General features: G+C 45.2%; 2 protein-coding genes and 1 long non-coding RNA gene across 13 annotated transcripts in view; 2 read left to right on the top strand and 1 right to left on the bottom strand.

Moving 5' to 3' along the window:
• The window catches only part of LOC110469855 (contactin-4), a 276,477-nt gene extending 273,197 nt beyond the window's left edge, over positions 1-3,280 (top strand). For all 7 annotated transcript variants that reach the window (XM_021529011.3, XM_021529016.3, XM_021529010.3 and 4 more), the window contains 2 exons: positions 446-614; positions 1,531-3,280. In XM_021529011.3, coding sequence (XP_021384686.3) covers positions 446-614; positions 1,531-1,631 — 270 coding nt within the window. In that variant the 3' untranslated portion in view covers positions 1,632-3,280. The remainder of the gene's footprint in view (positions 1-445; positions 615-1,530) is intronic.
• Positions 163-24,553, bottom strand: IL5RA (interleukin 5 receptor subunit alpha). Of its 5 annotated transcripts, none has more exons than XM_085590271.1 (11): positions 22,100-24,552; positions 19,694-19,827; positions 18,419-18,564; positions 17,661-17,799; positions 16,698-16,830; positions 16,432-16,622; positions 15,310-15,455; positions 14,780-14,918; positions 13,402-13,498; positions 8,549-8,630; positions 163-6,313 (listed from the first exon to the last, which is right to left on the bottom strand). In XM_085590271.1, the coding sequence occupies exons 2-11, from the start codon at positions 19,761-19,763 to the stop codon at positions 6,221-6,223; spliced, it is 1,236 nt and encodes a 411-aa protein (XP_085446397.1). In that variant the 5' UTR covers positions 19,764-19,827; positions 22,100-24,552; the 3' UTR covers positions 163-6,220. The 5 variants fall into 5 exon arrangements, with proteins under 5 accessions (XP_085446397.1, XP_085446398.1, XP_085446399.1 ...); XM_085590272.1 differs by having other exon boundaries at positions 21,975-22,108; XM_085590273.1 differs by lacking the exons at positions 163-6,313; positions 8,549-8,630 and adding an exon at positions 8,890-11,557 and having other exon boundaries at positions 22,100-24,553.
• LOC146766219 (uncharacterized) lies at positions 11,510-15,316 on the top strand. Its single transcript, XR_014958095.1, has 3 exons — positions 11,510-12,036; positions 12,331-15,022; positions 15,121-15,316. It is a non-coding gene; the product is annotated as an uncharacterized LOC146766219 (long non-coding RNA).
• Positions 24,554-24,789: the final 236 nt, after the last annotated feature.

Genomic DNA, 24,789 nt, shown 5'->3' with positions numbered 1-24,789 from the left:
TCACCAGACCATGTCTGAGCATCAGGGTCAGGAAAAGAGCAGCAGCACCTCTGGACACCCTGAGGTGGACAGCTCTGAGCACAACGGGCAGCTCTGCCTCTGCCTCCTGTTCTCTCTTTCTTTGTCACTGTCGAGACAAGATGGGAATAAAATGATTCCATGTTCAGAAGGCAAAGAATGAACCATTTATTAACAAGTACATCTCTCTTTTATAGAGCACATCATGAAGACTAATTTCATTGGTCTTTAAGTAAAAACATTTCTCACCATTGGTGCACTATGAATAGCACGTGGTGGTAGAACATTTCTATAAACAATGTGAACAGAAAGAGAGATAATAGATAGTTTACATTCCTCTCAGACTTTTTCCCAGGCTTAGCCTGGTAGAAGTCTCTCTCCTTTTCTCTCTGACTGAACTGAGAATATCCATATCCCTTGGCCGCAGGTTTTGTACAGGTGGAACAGGGAGAGCAGCACGTCTGTCATAGAAACAAATAAAACCTCAGTGGAGCTGTCCCTGCCCTTTGATAAGGATTACATCATCGAGATCAAACCCTTCAGCGACGGCGGCGACGGCAGCAGCAGCGAGCAAATCCGAATCCCAAAGATCTCCAGTAAGGATGGGAGGGACTGGGCTCTGTGCCACAGGGTCCCACCAGCAGATAGCCCGGTCCCTAATTCTGATTTCACCCCAAAAGCAAGATCCAGCCATAAGAAACACCACCCTAAGTAGTTCTATTTGTATTTAAGGTTTCCAGATGCTTTTTCCTCTCTGTTACATGCATTAAATGGATTGTTTCACTGCAATTCACTATAACCAAATACAGGATGCAGAGAATTCTAAATCTATAAGGTTACTGCACAGCCATATCCTGTTGTGTGCTGGATGCATAAATATTTATTTAGGGAAATGAAGTGGTGTAGAAGAACAAACACAAAGAGTATTTTATTACACAACATGGCTTTTGCAAAATCTCCATGTCCCATCTTCCCTTAATAATGTCCCAGTTTATAAGCTGCATTAAATCAGGAGCCTCTGCAATGCAGGAATATGGCATTAAAATCACAGCCATGTAAAAAAAACCCTGGGTGAGAGCAGAGCCCTCCCCAGCGTGGCTGTGTAAACCATGCAGAGGAATTTAATCAGCAGCACAGGAGAGGGAAGGGGAACTGTGACATGCCAGCTCCCATTTGGCTCCAGGCCAGAGGTCACAGAGCAGGTACGTGGCTCCTCCAGGATGGGAGGCACAAGGACAAGCTGGAATATGGTGCAATTGTGAAAAAAATACCAAATAATGATAACCAGGCAGCGTGTGAAATAATAGAACTGTGAGAGGAGCCTCAACACAACGGGGGCAGGAATTGAAATGAAACGAAAAATGGAGTTAGAGAGGTGACTGTGAAGAGGAGGAGGGGGCTGTGCTTTATCCCAGGAAAGAGAATGTAAACCTTGGGTGAGGTGGGTTGAGGGAGAGGTCAGGGATTGTTCTCTGCTCACCTCTGGCTCCTTTTTGCCCTTTCCCCTCTCAGATGCCTACGCCAGAGGCTCGGGCTCGTCGACCTCCAGCGCCTGCACCCTGTCAGCCCTCAGCACAATCATGATCTCCCTCACAGCCCGCTCCAGTTTATGACAACAATGACATCGAGGACTTCTTCTTTATAATATAAGCAACATTTAGCTAGTTGTTTTGGAGACACCCAGTACTAAGTAATATTGTGGTTTGAGTACATCTTACTACTGGAAAAACAATGTTTATGCTTCTTTAGGAATGGCATTATACAGTACTTCCTCAAAGCAAATATAGCTTTGTCTGAAGTTTCCTTGGAAACTCTGCAATGCACTGAAAACATCTGTAATATGATGTTACCAAAGCAGTTTACATATGTCCTTATATGCATATTTTTTATTATATATTTAGTGTTTTATAGAATTTTTTAAAGTTAACATATGATGTAGATATTAATTTTTTTCCTCTGCTACAAAATGCTACGGACGACATTATCACGAAAATATTGTTTGGGATTTTTTCCTTTACGACGGAGAGGTCCAAGTTGTTCTTGGCAAACTGGCTGGAATTGACTGTACAGTTTTACAGGGCAGAACTGATCCAGGCCCGGATTGTAACAGGCTGAGATTCACTGGCAGTTCCAGCGACTCCTGTGCTGAACCCAGTGCTTCTAACACACGTATCATCCAGAGCTCTGAGCAGGACAACCTTGAAACACTCCGAAGAGCAGAATTTTGGAAAAAACCACGTGCTTTTTGGTTGGTTGTGGACTACAGGACACGTAGCCAAGATTCCGGCATCGTGCAGCGAGGAGGGGCTGTGAAATTGCTTTGCCTTGATCATAATTAGCATCAAATTGGGTGGGGAGATGAAGATCCTGCAGAGCCGTGACCTCTGCCTGCGGTGACACAGCGGGACGGCCACCGGTCTCGCGTTGGGTGCACACCCAGCTCAACCCTTTGGAGATCTAATTCCAAGGAAATTCCTCACGTTCGGGGATTAATTCCAAGGAAATCAGAAAGCTGCTCTGGGCTTGTTCTTTGGGACACATCCTTGGTAACTCCACCCTCCAAACAGCGCTTGGGAATCCGGCCCGGGGTGGGAGCGGTGCTGCCCCAGCTCCGGGTTATCCATGGAAAAGTGGGAATCTCCCGGAGATCCCCGCTGGAAGTTTGCCTTTCCTTAGACACTCTTCCCAGACGCCTGGAGGCAGAACAGAGTCACACCAGAAAACGACAATATCCACACTGGAATAATTCTTCTCAAGAGAAGGACTGTTTGTTACTACGGGGAATTTTGTAAGTTCAGACGGGATAACGCTGGAAAAGGCAATGGAATTTTCTATACAATTTTCAACTTTCAATGCGCTGCAGTGGTATTTTTTTTTTTCCTCCTGATAGCTTGAATTTGCCTGTAACTTGTCTCTTTTGCTTACAAAATAATACAGTTAACTTTTAAACCTTCTAAATATATTTATTCAGTAACTCATAATCAGGATTCCACTTGTGTAAAAGTCAGGGTTGTTGACCAGAGAAATATTGTCAGTATTTCAAGCTGTGTTCCTTTCTTAGTTTGATATGGTTACTTCTATGTAAAAAAATAAATAAAATAAGAAAAAACTAAAAAAAAAAATCCACAAAACCAAGAAAAATGAAACAAAAAAAAAAGCTTCTGTAGTTTTCTCCCCGGTGTAAATGATATTTATCAGTGATCTAGCAGATGTAATCTTTTTTTAAAGGTATTGGTAATAAATATTCTGTCATTTGTAAAGATACCTGTCTTCCAGGAGCCTTTTTCCTCCACTTTTTGTTCTGCCCAGTGAGAAATTTCCCCTCAGAGCCTGCTGAGACTGTCACTGATGTGAAGGTACAAGAGATGGTTTAAATCAAAACTTGGTGAAGGCAGAAAAAAAAATATCTATTTATACACCTCTGGTTTATAAATCTGTTCATAAAAATCACTTTATACACCTCTGTAGACCTCTGCTTTCAAAACTGATGAACAAACATGAGCAGGTGAATTTTGGGTTTGCTCTGTAGAGCTGTGAGCTGTCCAAGCTGATGGGGATGGTGCTGTTGGAGCGTCTCTGACGCTGTGGCTGGAGCAAAGCCCTTCCAGGCTCTGCCTATCCTGGGGATTCCTGAGGATTTTGGGAGCATGGTTTGGATCCACCGAGTGCACAGCAGCCACATTCCGAGTGCTTTCAGGGGTGGGAGTTGCGTGGTGCTGGCTGCATTCCAGCAGAGCAATTCTGCATTTCTCTGGAGACCTGTGAGCCTGCTAGGGGACTTTAACCTCGCCCATGATTAACATGCTGTCAATCAACGCCAGAGCCACGCCCCCTGTTTGCCCATTGGCTGTCTAACCGCCTCTTAACCATATATGGTCACGGTTCTAGCAATTTCTTTGTTCTTTGTGCTCTCATTGGTCCACACCCCTGTCTGTTTACCCTTCTGTTTTCCTATTGGTCACTGTAGTCCTTTTCCCGCCCATGCCATCAGGTGATTGGTTGTTGCTGTTAGCTCCGCCCCTTTGTATCAGTATAAAAACCTGCGCCCTGCAGCTCTCCCTGTCTTTGGCTCTGGGTCCTTGCTGTGTGTGGGTGACATAAATCACCCCTGGGAATGTGTTCAGAAATAGATTTAAATAACCAGCTGTGCCAGAGAGCAGCTGCTGCTGCTGTGGGGTTTGCTGTGTGCTTGGTGGGGCTCTCTCCTTGCAGGGACACCTCAGGAACGCTGCAGCACACCCCACAACGAAGCAGGAAAATAAACGGGCCCCGTAGCACAATTCTGTTTGTAAAAAGAAAAATAAAATTGCCATTTCCAGAGGAGCAGCACCTGGGGCTGCTGTCCTGGTAGCAGCAGGGCAGCAGCAACGAGGGGGTTGGGAGCTGGGTTTGAAGGGATGGAAATGAGGATTGAATAATTCTGTGCTGTGAGCGTTTGGGGCTGGAGATCTGCCGTGGTGTGCCAAAACCTGACACAGCCCTGGGTGTGGCCAGAGATCCTGGACAAATTCCTTTTTCCATCGTGCTGCCTGGAATGAAGATTTTCATCCAGGAATCATGAACCATGAGGAAGAGCTCAGCCAGGAATTTTCCTCATCCTGCACCCTTGGCTTTTCAGGGCGTGAGATCCCACCACTGAAGAAGTGAGAAGAAGAAGTGAAGAAGTGAGATCCCTGCACTAAAGGTGAGCTGGCTGCACCTGCAGCCTGGCTGGGGAAATGCAGCTACTCCTGCTTTACCCCAGGTTGGATTTGTTTACCAGCATGAGTAGAGGTGTGGCTGCTGGCTCTCCAAGCCATCCAGCCCTGCCTGTCCCCGAGAGCACTCATCCTGGAAATACCGAGGGCCTGACATGCAAAATATATCTAAATATATTGCATTCATGTCTGCATTAGCTTGCCATTAATGGGAATGGAATTATATGCAGAAATTTATTTATTAGGCCACTTGAAGGCATGATAAACAATACATTCCAATAAGTGAATTCTCTTTAGTCTCATTTTTAGGATTTTACTCATGAATTTCTGATTTTAGAGTGTTAAAGTTGGGCTCCTCAAATCCAATAAAAGCACATGCAGGAGAGACATTGGAGGCACCAACGTTATATTAATGAGCTACATTACTTTTGATGGAGAAATGCTGCTTCACCCAGATGAGACTGCTTCATTTATTATAATTATTTTTAGTCTATAGTTCCTTGGAACTCCATTTCTTTAGTTACCTTCCAAAGACCTTATTGGCTGGATCAAATCTTTATTTTTATTCTTTAACATGTTTAATCTAGCTCCATGGACAGGAGGTTTCTTGGAATTAGAAGGAATTCTGCAAGACCAGGAGGACTTCAAGGCCCATGAAGTAGTCAGGCTCTAACTGTACATCAGGTGCACAAGCAAATGAATTTTTGTCTTAAATAATCTAAAAAAACTGGAAGTTTTTGGTGTTTTATAAAGTCCTGAGACAGATCAGAGAATCAGAATATTCTGAGTGGGACAGATCCCACAAGAATTGAGTCCAATGGTCCCTACAGGGATGAAACCACAACCTTGGTGTGATCAGCACCATGCTCTGGGTGGCTGAGCTGATCCCAGGTGTTCCCCTCCATCCCAAAATGCTGCTGTGTCACCTGCAAGGCGAGGTTGGGTGCCTTTGGGCAGTGCAGGGGACACTGGCCATGCACTGTCCCCACACAGCGTGGTCTGGCTGCACAGGCACACCTGCCCTGACCCAGGAACTGCATTTCCATGGATGTTTTTCAGGTGGAAATTCATATTTTCATTGCAAAGGCCAGGTGAGTGTCCCTGCTCTCATGGTGGCCTTGCTGTGCAGCACTGGGTGCTTCACAACTTTTTTCTTCTCCTCCCAGTGCTTGACCCCTCTTGGTCACTGTCAGGACCACCTTGCTGCATCCACAGGGCCATGCCAAACCCAGTTTGCATCTCCAGTTGTCAGAGCAAGGTAAAACAAACATGTAAAAGATTAAGGTGCCAACAACAAAAAATGAATCCATTAGCTCTTTTCCAAGCTTTTTTTTTAAACCCTACACAGCCCTTGTGCCATGAACTTCAATCCTTGTTTGAGCTGGAACTTCCTGTTTGGTAACAAGGCACCTGGTGGAGGCAAATTCTCATCCCCACTGGGCACAGGGACACAGAGAGGTGGCACAGAGCCTCGTCAGCGTTGGTGGGTGACGTTGTGGAGCGTCTCAGAACACGGAGTCATCGAGGACGCTGCAGGAGAGGCCTTCAGCCAGGCTGCACACCTCGGTCTCCGTGGAGCTGGCGCAGGTCCGTGCTCTCTGCAAAGCAAACACCCCTTGGAGCTGGGAGCTGGGGGGTGGCTTGGGATGGGGGAGAGCTAAGAGTTCAAATTGGTGCATTTAGAGAGGGATTAACCCAAAACGTTTCATGGTTGAGGAGCTCAGGAGCATTGGGTTCAACAGGAGGACTTTCAGCCTCTGGCTGAAGCTCTCACAGAGCTGCTCATCCTCTGTCTCTCCAGCACTGCACCCCCAAACTCCCCATTTCCCAAATTCTCCCGCAGTGGCCACCCATCTGTAGCAAAGGACAAGGAGCCCAGAAGGAGCTGGAGGGCACAGAATCATGAAATCAGCAAGGATGGAAAAGATCTCCCAAGATCATCAAGTCCAACCTTCAGTCAGGTCCCACCTCACCCGCTAAATCCCATCCCAAAGGGCCACATCCAAAAGCCAAGTGGTTTTTGAGCTCTTCAGGGATGGTGACTCCAGCACTGCCCCGGGGAGCCTCCTCCAGGGCCTGGCCACTCCTGCAGGGAGGGCTCAGGTGTGAGGCACAGGAATTGTTCTGAATCCAGGGCAGCGAAGCCATTCCTGGGGCCACATCCTGGCTGAGCTGCACCCAGAGGTGTGCAGCGCTGCAGAGCTGCAGGAGGAAGCAGCAGCCGTGGCTGAGCTGCTGGGAAGCCCTGCAGGGTGGCAGGTGACGCTGCAGGGACGAGCAGGTTCCCCCGGGCCACCACCCGCAGGGCTTTCATCACCTCAGCCCCGTTTGCACCGAGTTTGGGGACTGAGTGTCCCAAACCAACAACTTCCCTGTCCCTGGGGGCCTCAGCAGGGAGCTGGGTCATGTCCTCACCCCTCCCTGCCAGTGCCACCAGCCTCGTGGCCGTGGTGGCAGCAGAAGGCCTCTGGCTGGTGTCCCCAGCGCCCTTGGAGCGAGGAGGCTGAAACCAAGGCAGGGCTGCTGCAGAGAATGGGACCCGCCTTGGCCAGCTCGCCTTTCCAGCTGCAGCACTGGTATCTGCTGCTTCTCCTCTTCTGTGGTGGGATGCCCAAGCCGTGGGATTTCACACCACTCCACTAAAAACAAACATGAACTAAAGCAGCTCTGCAGGAGCCACCTACAGCTTGTACGGCTGGGGAGAGGCTGCATTTCCTGCAGAGCGAGGCTGGGGAGAGGCTGCATTTCCTGCACAGGAGGCTGGGGAGAGGCTGCATTTCCTGCACATAGAGGCTGCATTTCCTGCACAGGAGGCTGGGGAGAGGCTGCATTTCCTGCACAGGAGGCTGGGGAGAGGCTGCATTTCCTGCAGAGCGAGGCTGGGGAGAGGCTGCATTTCCTGCAGAGCAAGGCTGGGGAGAGGCTGCATTTCCTGCACATAGAGGCTGCATTTCCTGCACAGGAGGCTGGGGAGAGGCTGCATTTCCTGCACAGGGGGGCTGGGGAGAGGCTGCATATCCTGCACAGGAGGCTGGGGAGAGGCTGCATTTCCTGCAGAGCGAGGCTGGGGAGAGGCTGCATTTCCTGCAGAGCAAGGCTGGGGAGAGGCTGCATTTCCTGCACATAGAGGCTGCATTTCCTGCACAGGAGGCTGGGGAGAGGCTGCATTTCCTGCACAGGGGGAGCCAAGGCTGAGCCCAAAATGCAGCGTGGGGAACAGGGAACCCGGAGTGGAGTACGGAATGGAGCCGGGAAAGGGGAAAACCGGAACGGATTTCAGGTGGAATCTGGAATGGATTCGGCAAAATGGAAAACCCGGACCGGATTTTGACGGAACTCCAGAATGGAGTTGGTAAAATGGAAAACCTGGACCGAATTTTGGCGAGAGTCCGGAATGGAGTTGGCAAAAGGGAAAACCCGACTGGATTTTGGCCAGAGTCAGGAATGGAGTTGGCAAATGGAAAAACCCAGACAATAGCAATTAACCCTTCTGTTAATTTTTCACCCTTCCCAGAGCACAACCTCTGCAAGCAGAGCCAGACCCAGAGCTGCAGCAGACTGGGACCTGTCCTGGGCAAAGGAAGCGGCCACACAGCGAGGTGAGAATTTCCCACAGCAGGGAGGATGGCAAAAACAGCCTCAGGAATTGCTAAATTCAATGGTTTAGTGGCCATGGGGTTGAACTTAATGGTCTTGGAGATCTTTTTGAGATTTAATGATTTTTATGACCCTCGTTGCTCTCAGCCTTACCGGGGAAAAGCAGCACAAAACCAAAAGCATTCCTTTTAATTTAAATATTAAAAAAAAAAAAAAAAAAGAAAAAGTTATTTTACCTCATAATCAATTGGGAAAGGGTCTCGGAATTTGTTGCTGGGTGCTGGGATCGGTGGGAACAGTTTACTCCAAACGTGGTTTCTGTAAGAAACAGCAGTGGAGGGATGGGAAGAGTTGCTGTTCTTGGGGATGAGGGGCTCAAGCAGCAGCACGTGCTCAGCCCCAGAAGCAGCCAGCTCTGCCTGCAGCACTTCCAGTCAGGGATAATTGCTGGAACTCTAACTGCTAAGTTAAAGCTTAAGTGATATAATACACTTTTATTTAAATTATATAGTTTATAATTTTAGGTTTATTGTCACTACAGGACACGTGAAAACACGACGCAAGCTGCTGCTATTGCAAAGGTGAAAAAGAGGAAGTTTATTTTCTGACTCCAGCATTTATACTTTTCCAAAGATGCCAGTGGATTGGAGGGTGAATGTGCCACCTCTCCAATGACATTGGACAAACCACTAGTACATCAAGTCTCTCTGCCTCTATGGAGGAAAGCAAAACAATAGATTGTTTACAGAAAGTTGTGTGAGAAAGTTCTCTACAAGAATGTAAACTCAGAAGGCTTTAGAAAATCTTAAGAATCAGGGCAACAGTTTATTATTTAATTTTGGAAGTTTTTTTTATGGTTTCAGGTTAAATGTAGTGGTTTTTTAAAATTAATGTTTCTTAGCACTGAAAGTTTAAAATTCTTAGCAGTTTGATAATGCTAAAAGATAATGGTCCCCCCTGGGGCTTGGCAGCTGTGCCACTCCTCACAGGACACCTCTGGGCTCTGGGGACAGACAGGTGACAGGAGGAGGTGGCTGAGGCTGTCCCCAGCCTCTCCCTCTCCCTCTGCAGCCGTTCCCATCCAGTGCCAGGGATTTGGGGCTGTCTGGAGAGAAATGAACTGCTCTGATCTGTCTGTTCATGCTGCTGCTCCTCCCAAGGGCTCTGCTGTCAGGGACCTCGTTTGGACAGCCAAGACAAGCTGCCTCATGCTCAGATTTTGGTGTCTGACATAAAGTGCCAGTGCCTCGTGGCAGGAGAGCAGCCACAAATAATTGTGTGCCCAGGGAGCCGGGAGCGGGCAGGGGAAGGCACCAGGGACAGCTGACAGCAAATGGTTCTGTCAGTGCTGTGCTACCTCATCCTATCACACCTCTGAGACCTCCTTCCCTGCTGACACCCCCTGGCCTGGCTGGGCTCGCAGCACAGGGCTTTTGTGACAGCAGAGGGAACTTCTCCTTGTCTGTGATACACGCCAGAGCTCAGCTCTCACATTCCAGGTGCTGAAACACGCTCGCTGCCTCCAGCCCTGGATAGCTCCACATCCAAAAGGAACAGGTTTTAATGGGAACTTGGCCTGAGTGAGGACTGCTCAGCCCAGAATTGGTTTCCAGGCTCTGTTCTGGAGGAGATGTGTTCAGGTACCAAGGGCAGATCTGTTCCTCTGCCCCCTTTATTTTGTGACAATCCCTCTGGCTGATGTCTGCTCAGTTCAGTGCTTATGTTCTTAGGACTATTCTTCTTCCAGAAGCTTTCTGAGTTCTGTCAAGTTTACCTTTATCCTATTACTATTCTCCTGGTGAGGAGGAATAATATTTTCTGTCTGTCAGCTTGGAGCTAAACCTTCCTGGCTGAGCTGCTGCTGCCTTGAAGGTGACATTGATGCTTCACTAATGATCAGGGGAAGGGAAGGGCCACACCACTGCTCGCCCCACAGACACGAGCTGTGGGATGCCTCCCCTCTGCTGCACAGGAGGAGGCTTTGGGAGGGAATTGTACAGCCACAAACGGGAATATGGGGAGGAAAAACAGGGTGTGAGGTGTTTTTGGGGAAACAGTTCTGCTTTTTTTGTTGAAATGCTGGACACAGCAGAGCCACTGCTGGGTGCAAAGGAACAGCCAAGCTGTTTCTCCCCACCAGTGGGGTGGGACAGGAAAGTGGCTGCTGTTGGAGCTCAGGAATGGGGCAGGATGAGTGCCAATATTGTTTTTGCAGCACCTCCATCACCTCCACTCTTCCCAGCTGTCCTGGTTCCAGCTCTCCTCCTAAGGGTCAGGCCTCTGTGCCCTTACCCAGGGCAGCTTTGCACTGTTGACTTCACAGCTGCTACACCTCACCCGCTCTCACAAACTCCTCAAAAGACCACAGCATTCCACCTGGAATTTCAGCTCTGATTTATGCCACTGCTGGGCAAAGTACCCAGCAAGAGTTGGTTTTATTTGGGATTGGTATGTTCCTCATCGTGCTGTTGGCCAAGAAAAGATTTTGATGGAGCCACATCAAAATTATTTATTAAGGCAGCAAAAAGCATAAATTACATGTCACTTCTGGAAGGGGAGCACTTAAGGGAGGTGCACAAATGCCCACGAGAAATGAGGCAGAAGTGTGTCCACGGGGGCTGTTTTGCCCCTCAGGTCTTTGCAGGGAGGAGTTGCTGGGGTGGTGCCCTCAGAATGGTTCTGTTCTTTTTTGGAGGTTACTGAAAAGTCAGAGTTATGTGATTAAAGGTCTTGTCACAAAAAGCATCCCAGGTATCTCTGTCTGCACAGGTTAAGGCACAGCCTTTTTCCATTGTCACTGCTTGGACCTTCAGGCCTTGGACACACCCCACAGCACCCTTGTGCCTTCAATCAGCATTTCAGGGTCTCCAGGTTTTGTGCTGTGTCTGCCTTTCTGAAATTTCCACTCTTCCCACAGGCTGTGGCATGAAAAGCCTGGGGATAAACAAAGAGAAACAAGCAGGAGAACAAGCTCTCCTGCTCTGTGATGAGATTGAGGAAATATTTGTTTTAACTCTATGTCAGAGTGCCTCCCCTGAGATTCCCTGTGGAGTTTTTCAAAGCTGGCTGGTGACTGCTGCTCGTGGGCTGCTGAGGGGTGCAGAAGAGGGGGATGACCACACTGGTTTTGGGGTGTGGAGGGCACTGAGTGCTCTCATGCCAGAGCAAGTTACTGACTCCATCCTCTGGGGGCTCACCTCCAGGAGAAAATGTTATTCCTAGGGAAGTAGAGAAGCTGCTCACTCCTAAAGGCAGAGAGCAAACCAGGAGAACATTCAATTGTGGTTTTTATCAAGACTCTAACCCCATCAGCCTCTGCAAGTGAGAGAAGGGAAAAGCCTGCCCAAACAGTCCCAGAGGGCCCCTTTGCCTTACAGCACTCCTCCCAAATGCTGGGCTTTAACCCTGATGCCTGCAAGTACAGAGAAAAATTTATAGACCTCTTTGCTGCAATGAAATTCCTTATAATGGCTGCAAATCACATAAAATTTGAAACGATTCCGTGGCTTGAATCGCAGAGTGCACTTCATGAATTTTCAAGAGCAGTAAAAACAGAGAGTACTAATGAAACTGTGATCTAGGAAACCTGCTCGATTTTTCTTTTTTTTAATATCTGCAGGTACAATCCTGTGTTTCATCTTCCTACACTTCCCCGTCCTCCCAGGGCAGGCTGGGGATTAGAGAAGGAGAAGGAGCAAGGAGCAGCAGGGAAGGGTGGAATAAGGTGAGCAGCTCTGTGAAATTCAGAGTAGCAGAGAGGTAAAAATTTCATCATGTTGGCAAAGAGAAAAAGTAATAAACCTTTGGGTGTTGGGGAATTTTATACTGGAGATAAACTCCTGGGAACAACCAGGGTAGCAGCGAGCAGCTGAGCCTGGAAAAGCTCCTTGAAATTTGGATTAAAATCATACAATGCATTCATACAAGTTGAGTAGAATTGTACCCTGGATTTATTTCTCCCCCTGTGTGTGTTCCAGGATCTCCAAAGAGGGTAAATGTAACATTCAAATGTTTGTAGAACCCCACAGGAAAATGTGAGCAGTGTGACTGCTGCTAACTGGTGTTGGTTCTGCTGTCCCAAAGAGAGAGGAGAGAGGGGAGGATCTCCAGCTCAATCCATAACAGAATCATGTAAGTAAGACAAATTTGGGGATTTTCAGCAAGACATCAAGGCTGCATAGCTGAGGACAAGTGTGTGACACAGGGAGAAACTCCCTGGGCTGTTTCTGCCAGAACTTTTCTGAGCAGAGTTCTGTGTTCAGAGAGTTTCTGTGTTCATTCAGCTGCCCTGAGAACAGGTCCCAGGGGCAGAGTTAATCTCAGTTATCCTCTTGGAGCATCCCTGTACACAACACCTTTATTGGATAAAGGAAACACAGCACAGAGAGGAAAACAGCCAGGGATGCATCAGGATGATCAATAAATAAAAAGGCACTACAGAAATTAATAAGGAATTAGCACTTCCATTAAGGGGAGCTGTGTTTATTGTGGACTGGTAATTGCTGCTTTCTGCATGTTTCAGGGAGAAATTTCTAATTACATGGAGCCTTTAATTCAACACTTATGATTTGACTGACACAGACACAAATCCAAAGTGTAGCTGGGCTTCCTCACTGCACATCTGGGGAGTTTTGGCCTTTACTATATAGTATCCAGAGCCTCTGTACAATTAAAAATAAACTCAATATTTCAAATACTCAAAGCAAACCCCAGGGGTCTGGGATTTTTGATGCCCTGAGCATTCTCTTTCACCAGGGATAAATAAAGATTCCTGGGGAAATCACCAACTAAATCAGGTACATTTAAGTGAAGAAATGAGATAAGGACAAACAGATTTTAACAAATTTTAACAAATTCACCTCATTCAATATATGGGTTTGTTGTATAAGGTTAAATTGAATAACCCTCTTAGCCCACCAATTTTGCTGAATGTTATTGCTGATAATTAATGAGGCTGATTATTTTTGCTTTGTGTATTTAGGCAAACTTAGTTTTTGCTCAGAATTAAGCAAAGCTTGTGACATCCCTCCACACTTGTTGAATACCTGCTCCTTGGTTGTATTGTAATAAAAAAAATGCTAATACTTACATTTGGCATATTATAGCAACAAGCAGCAATGTGCAGGACGTGGACACACAGAGCAGAGTTACAATCCAGGCTATGGAATTGTCCAGTTTATTTTCCCCTGAATTTCAAGGGAAAAAAAAAAAAGAAATTAAATGTATTCTTTTAGTACAGATTATTCAAAATGTGTTTATAATTTAAATACTGCAAATATTTCATTAACTGTTTAATGTGGTTGTATTCGGATCACAAATTAACATGCAGTATTGAAAACTTGATACATAGAATAAGAAATTAAATTAAGAGCTTCCATGGCACTGAATTTCTGATTTCAATAATTATTTTATTTTATTTTGAAATAAAGGAGAGAACCCCTTTTGAATAAAGCTGAGAAAGTGGCACGAACCTGTATTGTGCCAATCAACTGCCTCTAAAAATTCCTTTCCATGAGAAAAACTGGATTAAGTGGTCCTGCCCTTGGATATTGTTGAGATTTAAATAAATTTTTAGGGAAGACCAGTTTTGTTTTGGCATCAGAGTGGATTTTCCACGTTTGCTGTGTGAGCCAGGTGGGGAGGTCAAGGGGATGTCTTGGAGAAAGGAGGCAAAACACTGAAAATGTGAATTCATGATACAGGAGGGGAAATGTAGTAAACAGGAATGTAACAGAGTATTTTTTAAGTGAAAACAAGGAAGTTGAGAAACTCCAAAGATAAGAGCAAAGGAGGATGTCTAAGAACAAACAGTTGATAACGTGCAGTGATAAAGGAACTGTTATTTCCAGAGCAACATATTCAGCAAGCAGGAGATGCAAAACAGCGTGGGACAAATGATCAGGCTCCAAAGATGCTAAAATCAAATTTTTTTTTTTTCTCCCAGTATTTAAGGGGTGAGATAGCTTCAGTAAATTAAATTCAAATCTCTGTTTTCCTGTTTCCCATTAGAATTTTGTGATGTTGGACATGCTCCTGATTAGGCAGCATTTGCTCCCCAGCAATGGGGATGCTAAAATATGCTAAAAGAATGCTCTTTTTTTCCCTCAGTATTGAAGGAGTGAGATAATTTCAGTGAATCAATGGTTGATGTGCTTTCTCATATTTATTTCTAGCATGAACAATCACAATGAGGACAGGAAAACACCTGAAAGAAACTGCAGTGATGCAAGAAAAGGCCTTGAGTTTAAAGCAATCTCTGGAATTATTCACAAAGCGTTGCCTAAAACCAATCCTCTTGCAAACAGTTTATTTTTAAAGGAATGGATTAAAATCCCTTTGGCATTAACAACTCAGATTTTTCCTTCAAATCCCTGTTTTCCTGTTTCCTATTAGAATTCAGGGGTGTTGCACACGCTCCTGGTTAGGCAGCATTGGCTCCCCAGCAGTGGAATGTTGGGAATTCTTACCAACATAAATGATTTCACTCCAGTCACTCCAGAACCCTCTGGCACGGCAGATGTGGTTGTGGTTGGCCCTGATCCTGATGGAATATCTGCTGCTGCCATCGATCCGCAGCTGGAAACTGTTGGAGGAGATCTTCAGGATCTGTCAGGAAAACAATTTGTGCTGTCAGAGACTGACTCAGCCACTCAGAAAACAAATTTAAACTGTGTTTTTATTAACTGCGAGCTGCTGGTCTTGGTTTGGAGGTAAGAGCACCATTTTTATAAGTGTAACTTCTCCTAACACACCAATATTCCAGGGAAAATTCCTGGGGAAATGCCTCATTTCTCCATTCTTCCTCCAGATTCTCCATGCAGCATTTTCAAGATGGTAAAAGCTGTTCTGAACCCAGATGCATAAGCTGAATAAATCCAATTTTGTCCTGCTTTCCCAAGTTCCTTGGGGATGGTTTGTTGCAGATTTGAAAGGCATTGAGGAAAAGAGGAAGGCAAATTCCAGCTGTAGAGGACAGGAATGTTAGAGGAGCAATTACCTGCTTGTTACCTGACTTCAGGTTGATGAGATAAAATTCATATTCAAAACATTCCTCATGGAAAGGAGAAATTGGCTTCTCCCACATGGCCAGGAGATCATTTTGCTCCAGGGATATACTGATATTTCTGGGAATATTCACTTTCTCTGCAAAAAGAAAACCATACTGGTAAGTTATTTATAGACACAAGTTTAAATACTAAAACCTGGAGCATTTTATAACCTGATAGTGTTTCCAATTATTATAGGACCTAAAATTATTGAATTTATTTCCCTTTTTGGACTGAAAAGATAAGGATTTAGGAGGAATAACTACATTGCTGGTAATAGTTATAGGAAAACAGTTTGGAAAATCCACTTAAAAGTTTTGGAAAATTAGGTAACTGGGGAAAGAGGAATTTATTAAATTAATTTTTACAGAAGCATTAAATTAATAATAGAATAGTTAGAAAAAAATTATTTCCAGGAAAAAGAAAATGGAGATATAGCTAGGAAAGTTATTGAAGAATGGAAAAATTCAAAGGAATTCAGCTGCTGTTATAGGGATGACTTCTAAGAAGAAAATATGTGAATTTTTTCTCTTAGTGAAGTCATGAAAAAGAGAACTGTTATCTGTTTACCAAAAAAAGAAAAAGGGAAGGAACTAATGCAGGAAAGTAAATTATTTGTGTGGATGAAAGATGAAAGACAATCATGGCTGATACTGCCTTTTATTCCATACTCTAATGCCTTCCTTTACAGGACAGGGTTAACTTGAACACCACGTATCTTATTCCTTTTAAAGAAAGGCTGCAAAATTAAGGGTAATAAAAACAGTGTTTTAAGGTATATTGAATAAATCAACTGAAAATTAATATTGGAAATAATGATTTGGCTAACAAACAGAATAACTAATTGCCTTTGCTAGCTTTTAGTTCTGCTATTCTGTAATTTAAAATAGATTATTAAAATCAAATTTAGCTAAAACAATCCAGTTATTTCTTCCAATTCCCTTAAGATGATTATACAAAATCAACACATCCTTTCACCTGCATCAAGAACCACTCAATCCAAAAGAATTTCCTCACATTCTGGCAATCCTGCTAGACATTTTTGATATTTTTTAAAATGCATTCCTACTCACCGATGGCATTTTGGTTAAATAACTGCTGGAAAGGCTTGATTGCAGCACGTTTGCTGGAGCCATTAATGTGAATTACAATGAGGCTGTCAATCTCACCGGGTTTAATCTGAGTACTTGAAAATCTGCACTCAGTATTCCTGTTCCACTTGTCTTGGGTGTAAGTGGAACATTCCTCTGTGTGTGTCTCATACCTAAATTAAAATGCTGGTGAGACAAGGTGTAGTTAAAGAAATTCACTGCTGGCTGGACAAGCAGCAAACACCAACCTGTAAAACAGGAAATATTTGGTGTCTTCTGGAGCCCCTTGGCCAGGGAGCCAAGTGCAGCGGAGAGAGACATTGCCAGAGATGGTGACATGAGTGATGCAGGACAAGTTGGTGACAGAGGTCTCTGCAGCACCTGGGGAGGCAGGGAATTGCAGAGCAGAAAGAAAACCTCACTGCAAAAATCATAACAAGTTCCTGCTGCTAAAACACTTTGGATCCAGTTTGGGCCCTTATAGCTGTGTCTGTTTCATCTAATTATTTTCATTTTTGATTCTAGTTTGGGCCATTGTAGCTATGTCTCTTGCATCTAATTTTCTTTGTTTTTTATTCCAGTTTGGGCCATTATATCTGTGTCTCTTGCATCCAATTCTCTTCACTTTTGCTTCCAGTTTGGGCCATTATAGCTGTGTCTGTTTCATCCAGTTCTCCTTTTTTATTCCAATTTTGGCCTTTACAGCTATGTCTGTTGCATCCAATTCTCCTTCTTTTTGATTCCAGTTTGGGCCATTATAGCTGTGTCTGTTTCATCCAGTTCTCCCCTTTTTGATTCCAGTTTGGGCCATTATAGTTGTATCTGTTTATTCCAATTCCCCTCCTCATCACACAGCTCTGTGGCTTGGGAAGGATTCAGATTCCCAAGCAGAGTGAGTAGAGCTGTGCCACACAGCACCGTGTATTTCATGTGGAACAAGGCAACCATACCCTCAGGTGCACCATGCTAGGTTAACTCAGCCTTAGCAAGGCATTGTTAGAAAATTTTATAGGTGTTATTGACATTTTGCACCTCCAGATTGTACTCCAGGCTCCACTGCAGTAGGGAAAGGTCTGGACTAAATCCTTTTGTAGCAGGTAGAGCGGGAAATGCTGTATTTTTATTTGAAAGAACTACACCTGTCTCCTTTTAATGTTTTATCCACAGACTGGGGCAGGACACAAAAGGCAGCCCTTCCCTGGGTTTGTTACCTGGCAGAGGTGGGAGGTTTCTCTGCACCCAGTGGCTGCTCATCTGGAGGTGCTCCTGGAGGAGCAGGGTGCGCACGCGGGCGGAGAAGCCGTTGTGCAGCGCCGCCGTTCGCACGCTCCGAGTCCTCTCGGTGTCATACTTGAAATAGAAAATATCAAATAACCACAGGGGGTGGGAGGCAAAAGAAGGGATCTATGGATATTCTCAGTTCAGTCAGAGAGAAAAAGAGATTTCTGCCAGGCTAAGCCTGGGAAAGAGTCCGAGAGGAATGTAAGCAATCTGTTATCTCTCTTTCTGCTCATATTGTTTATAGATATGTTCTACCACCATGTGCTATTCATAGTGCACCAGTGGTGTAGAAAGTTTTCACTTTGAAACCAATCATATTTCACCTCAGTGATCCTAGTTATAAAAGAGGAACGCTAGTTGTTAAAAAAGTTTCATTCTTTGCCTTGTGATCTTGGAGTCATGTTCATTCCTGTCCCTGCCTCAGCAGCGACAGGGACCTGCAAAGACTGAGCCAGACACTGGGGTGAGTTCAGTGAGCTGAGCTGAATGGGGAGCCAGCACTTAAAGCCAGTACTTAAATCCATCCTCCCCTCAAGGGAAAACTGCAATTCCCAAGGCTCATCCCAGCAGAGATGTGTCCCTAAGGATGGCTGAGGGAATCTCTGCAGTTCCCAAAGCATGGGTTTAGATCAAAGGGAACAGCAGGGATTTAGCCTTCCTAGGATCCTTGATTTATTTTTTCTCTTACCTCTTCGGGCACAGGGCTCAGGATTTTCACATCGTATCTAATGGTGGAGTTGTTTTGTTCCTGAGCAGGGTTTGGCTCCCAGTGTAACAGCACTTGTGCTAATGCAGAGACTGTGAGGGTGAAGTTAACAGGTGGCAAAACCTGAACTGGAAAGGAGAAAACAGAAATATCCATCCATGTCCAATCCAGTGAATTGTTTAGAACAATACCTGTTTGCAAGCAGTGAGCAATACAAGCAAATAATTTCATCCTCAACAGCTCCTTGTAAAATATTTCTAATATTTGACAAAAAAAAAAAAACTTTAAATAACCAAAACCCCATCAAATAAGAGTTTATTAAAACTTAGCTTAAAAAATGAAACTTTTAAAATAGTTTCAACTTGAAAATTACTGTGATATATTACATTTGGCTTGTTAATTAGGTTCAGAGTTTTTATCTTGGTCCTCATTGTCAAAGATACACATAATGAGTGATCAAGTGCATGAGCAATTCTCACCCACATCAGCTTGCTGGAGAGGGCAATGTGGGGGGGCTTTCAAAGAGAACGTTGACAACCACAAGAAGTTGCATGTGAGAGTGGAACCAAAATGAAGAACAGAGGAATTAAGCACAAATGGAAGAAAACACAGAAGGATGGGAAGGATAATTTAAAATGACAGGGCAAGAAGGATTCCTGGAGCTCTCTTGGAAATGAGGAGGATCTCCTGCTGGGGGACATGTTAGCATATAAATAGCAGGGCAGTGAAATAATCAATCTGCTCCCCTCCAGTTCTTCAGAGCCTGCTCTCCCTTATTTGCCAAACCCCAGGCAGCTGAGGGCCACCAGCACCCCTGGAGGGGCTGGTTGCCAGGTTGGATGTGACTCTGATGGGACAGTGGAAGGTGTCCCTGCCCACTGGATGGGCTTTAAGGTCCCTTCCAACCCAAACCATTCTGGGATTCCATGATCAGCCCCCACTTCTCTTCTCTTCCAACCTTTGATGCTCAGGAGTTCACATTGCATCAGGAAAACTGCCCCATAAAGGCTCAGAAAACCCCAACACAAGTTGTGTCGCCATGACTGGAGATTCTTTCCTCCCTCAGCAAACCAGGCACCAGCTGGGAACAATCTGGGACAGGGCACAGTCCCAGGAAGCAGGACAGCAATGGTCACCCCTGCTCCTGGGCCATGGCACACCAGGGACTGCTTTATCCACCTGTAGAACAGTGCCCAGCACAAAGAGGGACCTTGGGTGCCCACCAAAGCTCTGCCCTGGCAACTGGAAACTCCTCACCTCCTGCACCTTGAGGTGTGTTTGTTGTCCAGAGGAGGAGCAGGAAAACTGGCATCCCACTGGCATTCATCTTTGGGTGGTGGGTGGGCACAGCCAGGCATCAGCACAGCAGCCTTGGCACCATTTTACAGGAGCTAAAAATGAACACAGGACCAAGGGTTAAACACCCAAACCATGGATCATGATCCATCCCCATGATCAAAGGAGTGAAACTGCTGCCTTGCAGGGATAGACTCTTCTTTTCTTGCAGGAAATGGCTTCTTGTGGGAGCTAAATTTAATATAGGTACCACTGAGCACATTTCATCTTGCTCCCTTTGCCAGCCCTCTCCGACAAGCTGCTGCTTTCAAACCTTCATGTGGGAATGTGCAGGGCATCCATGGAATTAGAGCATTTCTCCATGGAAAGTGAGTCAGGTTCAGGTAGCCTGGCTTTGGGGAGAGTCCCATTTCCTCCAGGAACAGAATTGACCATATTTTCAGCTCCCACTCTATATAAAATAGCTGCTTACTGGGATTTACTGTCTAGTTACTCCTCCAATAAAGCTCTCTAAAGACATAGTCACTGCTCACCTCAAGGCTAATTCTCCACCGTTAATTATTTGCTGTAAGAAAAACTGCTTTGTTTGTTTCTTATTTCAATGAACAACAATTTTTAATGCTTAAACCCAGTATTTTCCTATGGACTGTTTCATGAATTACTGGGAGAAAAAAAAAAAAATCTCTGTGTAATCATTCATGTATAACCTAATATAAAAATGGGCATTCAGAACAGCAGCTCTCCAAAATGTTCTTCTTGAAGAGAAATGCACCCCCCCAGCCCAATCTCAGCACCTCCCTGGGGCACTACAGCAATTGCTCACATGGAAAACATAATATTTTCCAATGGTAATGAGCAGGAATAACCCAGGGACTGGAAGCACTCCCACTGATCACAGTTGGAATAATTTTGCTGTACAGTAACTATTTTTCAAAATGCAGGCTGAGTGCTGAGTTCATTAAAATGACACATCATCTACAGTAGAGTGTGTTTTTAATGTCCAAGTCCCCTCATTATCTATATTCACATTTTGTGCCTCTCTGCTTTCCTGACAGCCCAAATGTGCACAAGGCCAGCTGAAACTCGGGAGTTTGCTAATGGATTATTCCTGGGGAGCCAGGGTTGGATTTTGTGTACGCTGGGTTATGGAATGACATCCTGGCCAGGCATTTTGGTTCTCCCAAATTGTAGCGAGTCAGGCTTTCTTTGCTGCTTCAAGAAACATCCTTTCATTTACCTGATGAGACTGGTAAATACTCTAATCACTTTTCTATCTGTTTAGAAGTAAAAATTCATTATCCTTGCATCCTTGAAAATAAAAAAAACAACTTTGGGAAAGAAGCCTCATTAGTTTCACTGCTGAGAGTGTTCAGTCTTTTTTTTTTTTTTCCTTAAAAAAAAAGCAATAAATTCAGTACATTATTTTTTAAAAAATCTTTTAAATGCCTAATGTTTTGCAAGTGCTTAACATTCACAGCTACTTGAATAATATCTGTGTGTTGTTTCAGGCATTATCATAGCTACAACAGCTGAGTCTCCCTTGGGTTTATTTAAAGTGAATTTGGCTACCTGTGGATTTTTTTTTTTAATCACAAAAAGTTGAGGGTTCTGATTTTTTTCCCCTATGCTTTGAGAAAGATCCTAAAGATTTTTTTTTTTCTACCTAAAAGCTTGCATGTATTAGATTTTTCTGTGCAGCAGAAAATGTAACATCTAATACATGAACTGAACTGGATATAAAATGTTTCTGTAATTCAGATGAGTCCTAAATTATTATCCTGTTCTTTTCCATTTATTTTTTCTTGCTTTGTTTTCCAAAATGCTATTTATCTTTTTCTTGCTGCCAGACTAGGATTGAAAGCACACCTTTTGGAAGCTGTATTTCTGCAGGTGTGTAAGACCACAACCCCTGAGAACAAACTGCAGTTTGTGGTACCCTGTTTCATGGGAGAAGTTGCTGAAAAGAGAATTAAAATAAGTGTATGCAAGCAAAGATGGTAACTAGAAGGCTACAGGGGGATTGTGCTCCTCACCAAAAGTGGATATGGTAAGTTTTCAGGACAAAGTTTGATTATATCATCAAATATTATATATAAAGTTTTGGTTATATAATAAGCAGAGGGTAAAGGGGATATTCCCTTTGTGCAAGGAATTAACTCCTTTCAGAAGGACAGTAGAAATCCAAAGCACAAAAAACAGCCTCCTAAAAGTAATGATTTTCTCCCTTAATGTGTCCCAATACCTCACAAGCAACAAAGAAGCAGCAGATTCCAGGTGCTTTTCCCAGTGTTGGGAAAGCAGGACCTTTGCAGTCTTCACAGCAAGCAGAAGGCAGAGCCAAAGCACTCAGACACCCCGGGAGGTTACCTGGGCATCTCAGAGTCCTGTGAAGGGTTGGGTGTGTTTGTTCCCCGTCCTCTGGCTGTTCTCCCTGGAGGGTGAAGGGTTGGGTGTGTTTGTTCCCCGTCCTCTGGCTCTTCTCCCTGGAGGGTTGCTTTTAAAATTGCTGCCTTCCAAGTACCAACAGGGCTGGTACCTCACAAGAGATGGCAGAGGACAAGCGAGATAAGCACGCCTTGAAAAAGGGAACTGTGGATTTAACCACAGGGTGGAAGGCTCCATACAGGCACAGAAATGGGTTTATTTATTAGTGTTAATTATAATTATATACAATGGTCTGAGGGTTCGCTGGTGACTTTTCAAGAGCAGGAACGTGATGACTGACAGCAAAGAAATAATCTACAGCCACACTGTTGATATCCCAATGTGTTCATCCCGTAGAAAATCAAACCCAGACATTGCTGGAAAACTGTGAATGTTTTGTCCAGGTTTTTTTTTTAATGCCATCTTGTCCAAAGCTCTGGCCATACAGCCATACACCAGCAGCATTTTGGGAAGTCACCGGTACCGGAGTAAAACCACCTTCCTAATAATGTGCTGAGAGCTTTGAGCTGAGGTCTGTGGGGTTGGATAATTTCTGCATTGCCCCGAAAAGCTGTGGATGCCCCATGCCTGGAAGTGTTCAGGTTTCAGAAACAGGACGGGACCTTGACTGGTTGCAGACTTAGTATTTATTATCTGTCCATATCATACAAGCAAAAAGCAAGAGACACAGAGAAAAGAACAACATCCAGGCAAATCCAGATCAGAGACAAGATGGCAGCTCATGCAAAGCCTTTTTCTACATATTCTTTGAACTAATAATGTAAAAGAAAATGTGTAAAATTATTATACTCTAACTAATAAGAAAAATACCTACATAGGTTTAACATTAACAACAGTGCTGGGGAGCAGCTGGACTTGATGATCTCAGAGAGCTTTTCCAAAATGATGACTTTGTGATTTCAATGATTCAAACATTTAAATGCTACCGAATTCCTTCTCATCGGGGGGAGAAGAAACTCATCAGTTCCATCCCAGTTATTTTGCCATTACCAAATTATGTATTTTTTTTCCCTGCTATAAGTCATTTTCCTGTTGTAATTTCTTTTCTCTAAACCAAGACAAAGCCACGGTAAATATTTTATGTCTTGTATTGAGTGCTGTGTTCCTCAGTTTGGGAAGGACGTTGAGACACTCGAGTTCATCCAGAGGAAGAAACGAGGCTGGAGAGGGGATGGGAACACAAACCCTGTGAGGAACGGCTGAGGGAGCTGGGGTGTCACAGGGACATTCTTCTCTCTTTCAGGATTTTTTGCAGAGAAGCAGAGGAAAAAATTTCTATTTCTGCTCCTTGTTTTTCCTATGTGGAATGTGAAGAATTATTTGCCGGGGTAATTGCTTGGTTGGTTTCTGGTGAGGATTGTTTGAGCTGATGGCCAATCCAACTGTGGCTGGGCTCTCAGAGAAGGTCACAAGTTGTTAGTTAGATATGGTAGTTAGAAAAAGTAGGTTTGTAGTTTTAGTATCTGCTTTACATAGTATATTAATGTATTATAGTATAGTTATAATAAAGAAATCATTCAGCCTTCTGAGCTGGAGTCAGACATCAGCATTTCTTCCCACTGGGTTCACCTGCATTTACAATACTGGGGGTGCTCAGCCTGGAGAAAAGGACACTCAGATGTGACCTCAGCACTCCCCACAGCTCCTGAAATTGGCTGTGCTCAGCTGGGGCTGGGCTCTCTGTCCAGGCAGCACTGACAGAACCAGAGCACACAGCCTCGAGCTGCTCCAAGGGAAATTTAGGTTGGATATTGGGAAAAGGTTTTTTACAGAAAGGTGATAAAGTTCTGGAATGGCTGCCCGGGGAGGTGGTGGAGTCCCCATCCCTGGGTGTGTTTAACAAAGCCTGGATGTGGCTCTGGGTGCCAGGGCTGAGTTGAGGTGTCGGGGCTGGGTTGGACTCGATGATCTTGAAGGTCTCTTCCAAACCAGTGATTCTGTGAAGGTTTGCTATTGCTGTAAAAGAATAAAAGAATTAGGAATGAACTCCTCCCCAGTGTTCCCAGAACACTTATCAACTTCGAGCTGCACCAAGGGAAATTTAGGCTGGAGAACGTTTTTTACAGAAAGAGTGATAAAGTTCTTTTTTTACTGAAAGAGTGATAAAGTTCTGGAATGTTCTGCCCAGGGAGGTGGTGGAGTCACCATCCCTGGGTGTGTTTAACAAAGCCTGGATGTGTCTCTGGATGCCAGGGTTTAGCTGAGGTGTGGCGACTGAATTGAACTCGATGCTCTTGAAAGCCTTTTCCAGCCGTGGAAGTGATTCTGTGAGGCTTTTTAGGAATCCCTGCGGGCTGAGCGCAGGCGGGGCGGTGAAGGGGCCGCCCCTGAGGGCTGAGGGAGCGGGGGCGGCGCCGCCTCACCGAGCCCGGCCCGGGGCGGGCGGTGCCGCCTCACGGAGCCCAGACCAAGGCGGGCGGTGCCGCCTCACCGAGCCCAGACCAAGGCGGGCGGTGCCGCCTCACGGAGCCCGCCCCGGGGCGGTGCCGCCTCACCGAGCCCGGACCAAGGCGGGCGGAGCCGCCTCACGGAGCCCGGCCCGGGGCGGTGCCGCCTCACGGAGCCCGGCCCGGGCGGAACCGCCTCACGGAGCCCGGCACCGCCCCCGCCTC

The sequence above is a fragment of the Lonchura striata genome, chromosome 12, assembly GCF_050655825.1.
Source record: "Lonchura striata isolate lonStrDom1 chromosome 12, ASM5065582v1, whole genome shotgun sequence".
NCBI lineage: Eukaryota > Metazoa > Chordata > Aves > Passeriformes > Estrildidae > Lonchura > Lonchura striata.
This window is presented reverse-complemented; position numbering and strand designations above follow the sequence as displayed.

What these genes read in the sequence shown, in the direction of transcription:
- IL5RA (XM_085590271.1), bottom strand. Translation starts at nt 19,763, where the DNA reads ATGAATGCCAGTGGGATGCCAGTTTTCCTGCTCCTCCTCTGGACAACA. An exon ending in TGAAGTCAGGTAACAAGCAG is followed by an intron (nt 14,919 to 15,309) that starts GTAATTGCTCCT and finishes TTTTCCTGACAG; the next exon opens with ATCCTGAAGATCTCCTCCAA. An exon ending in GTTGCTATAATATGCCAAAT is followed by an intron (nt 8,631 to 13,401) that starts GTAAGTATTAGC and finishes TGTTTCTTACAG; the next exon opens with AAACCACGTTTGGAGTAAAC.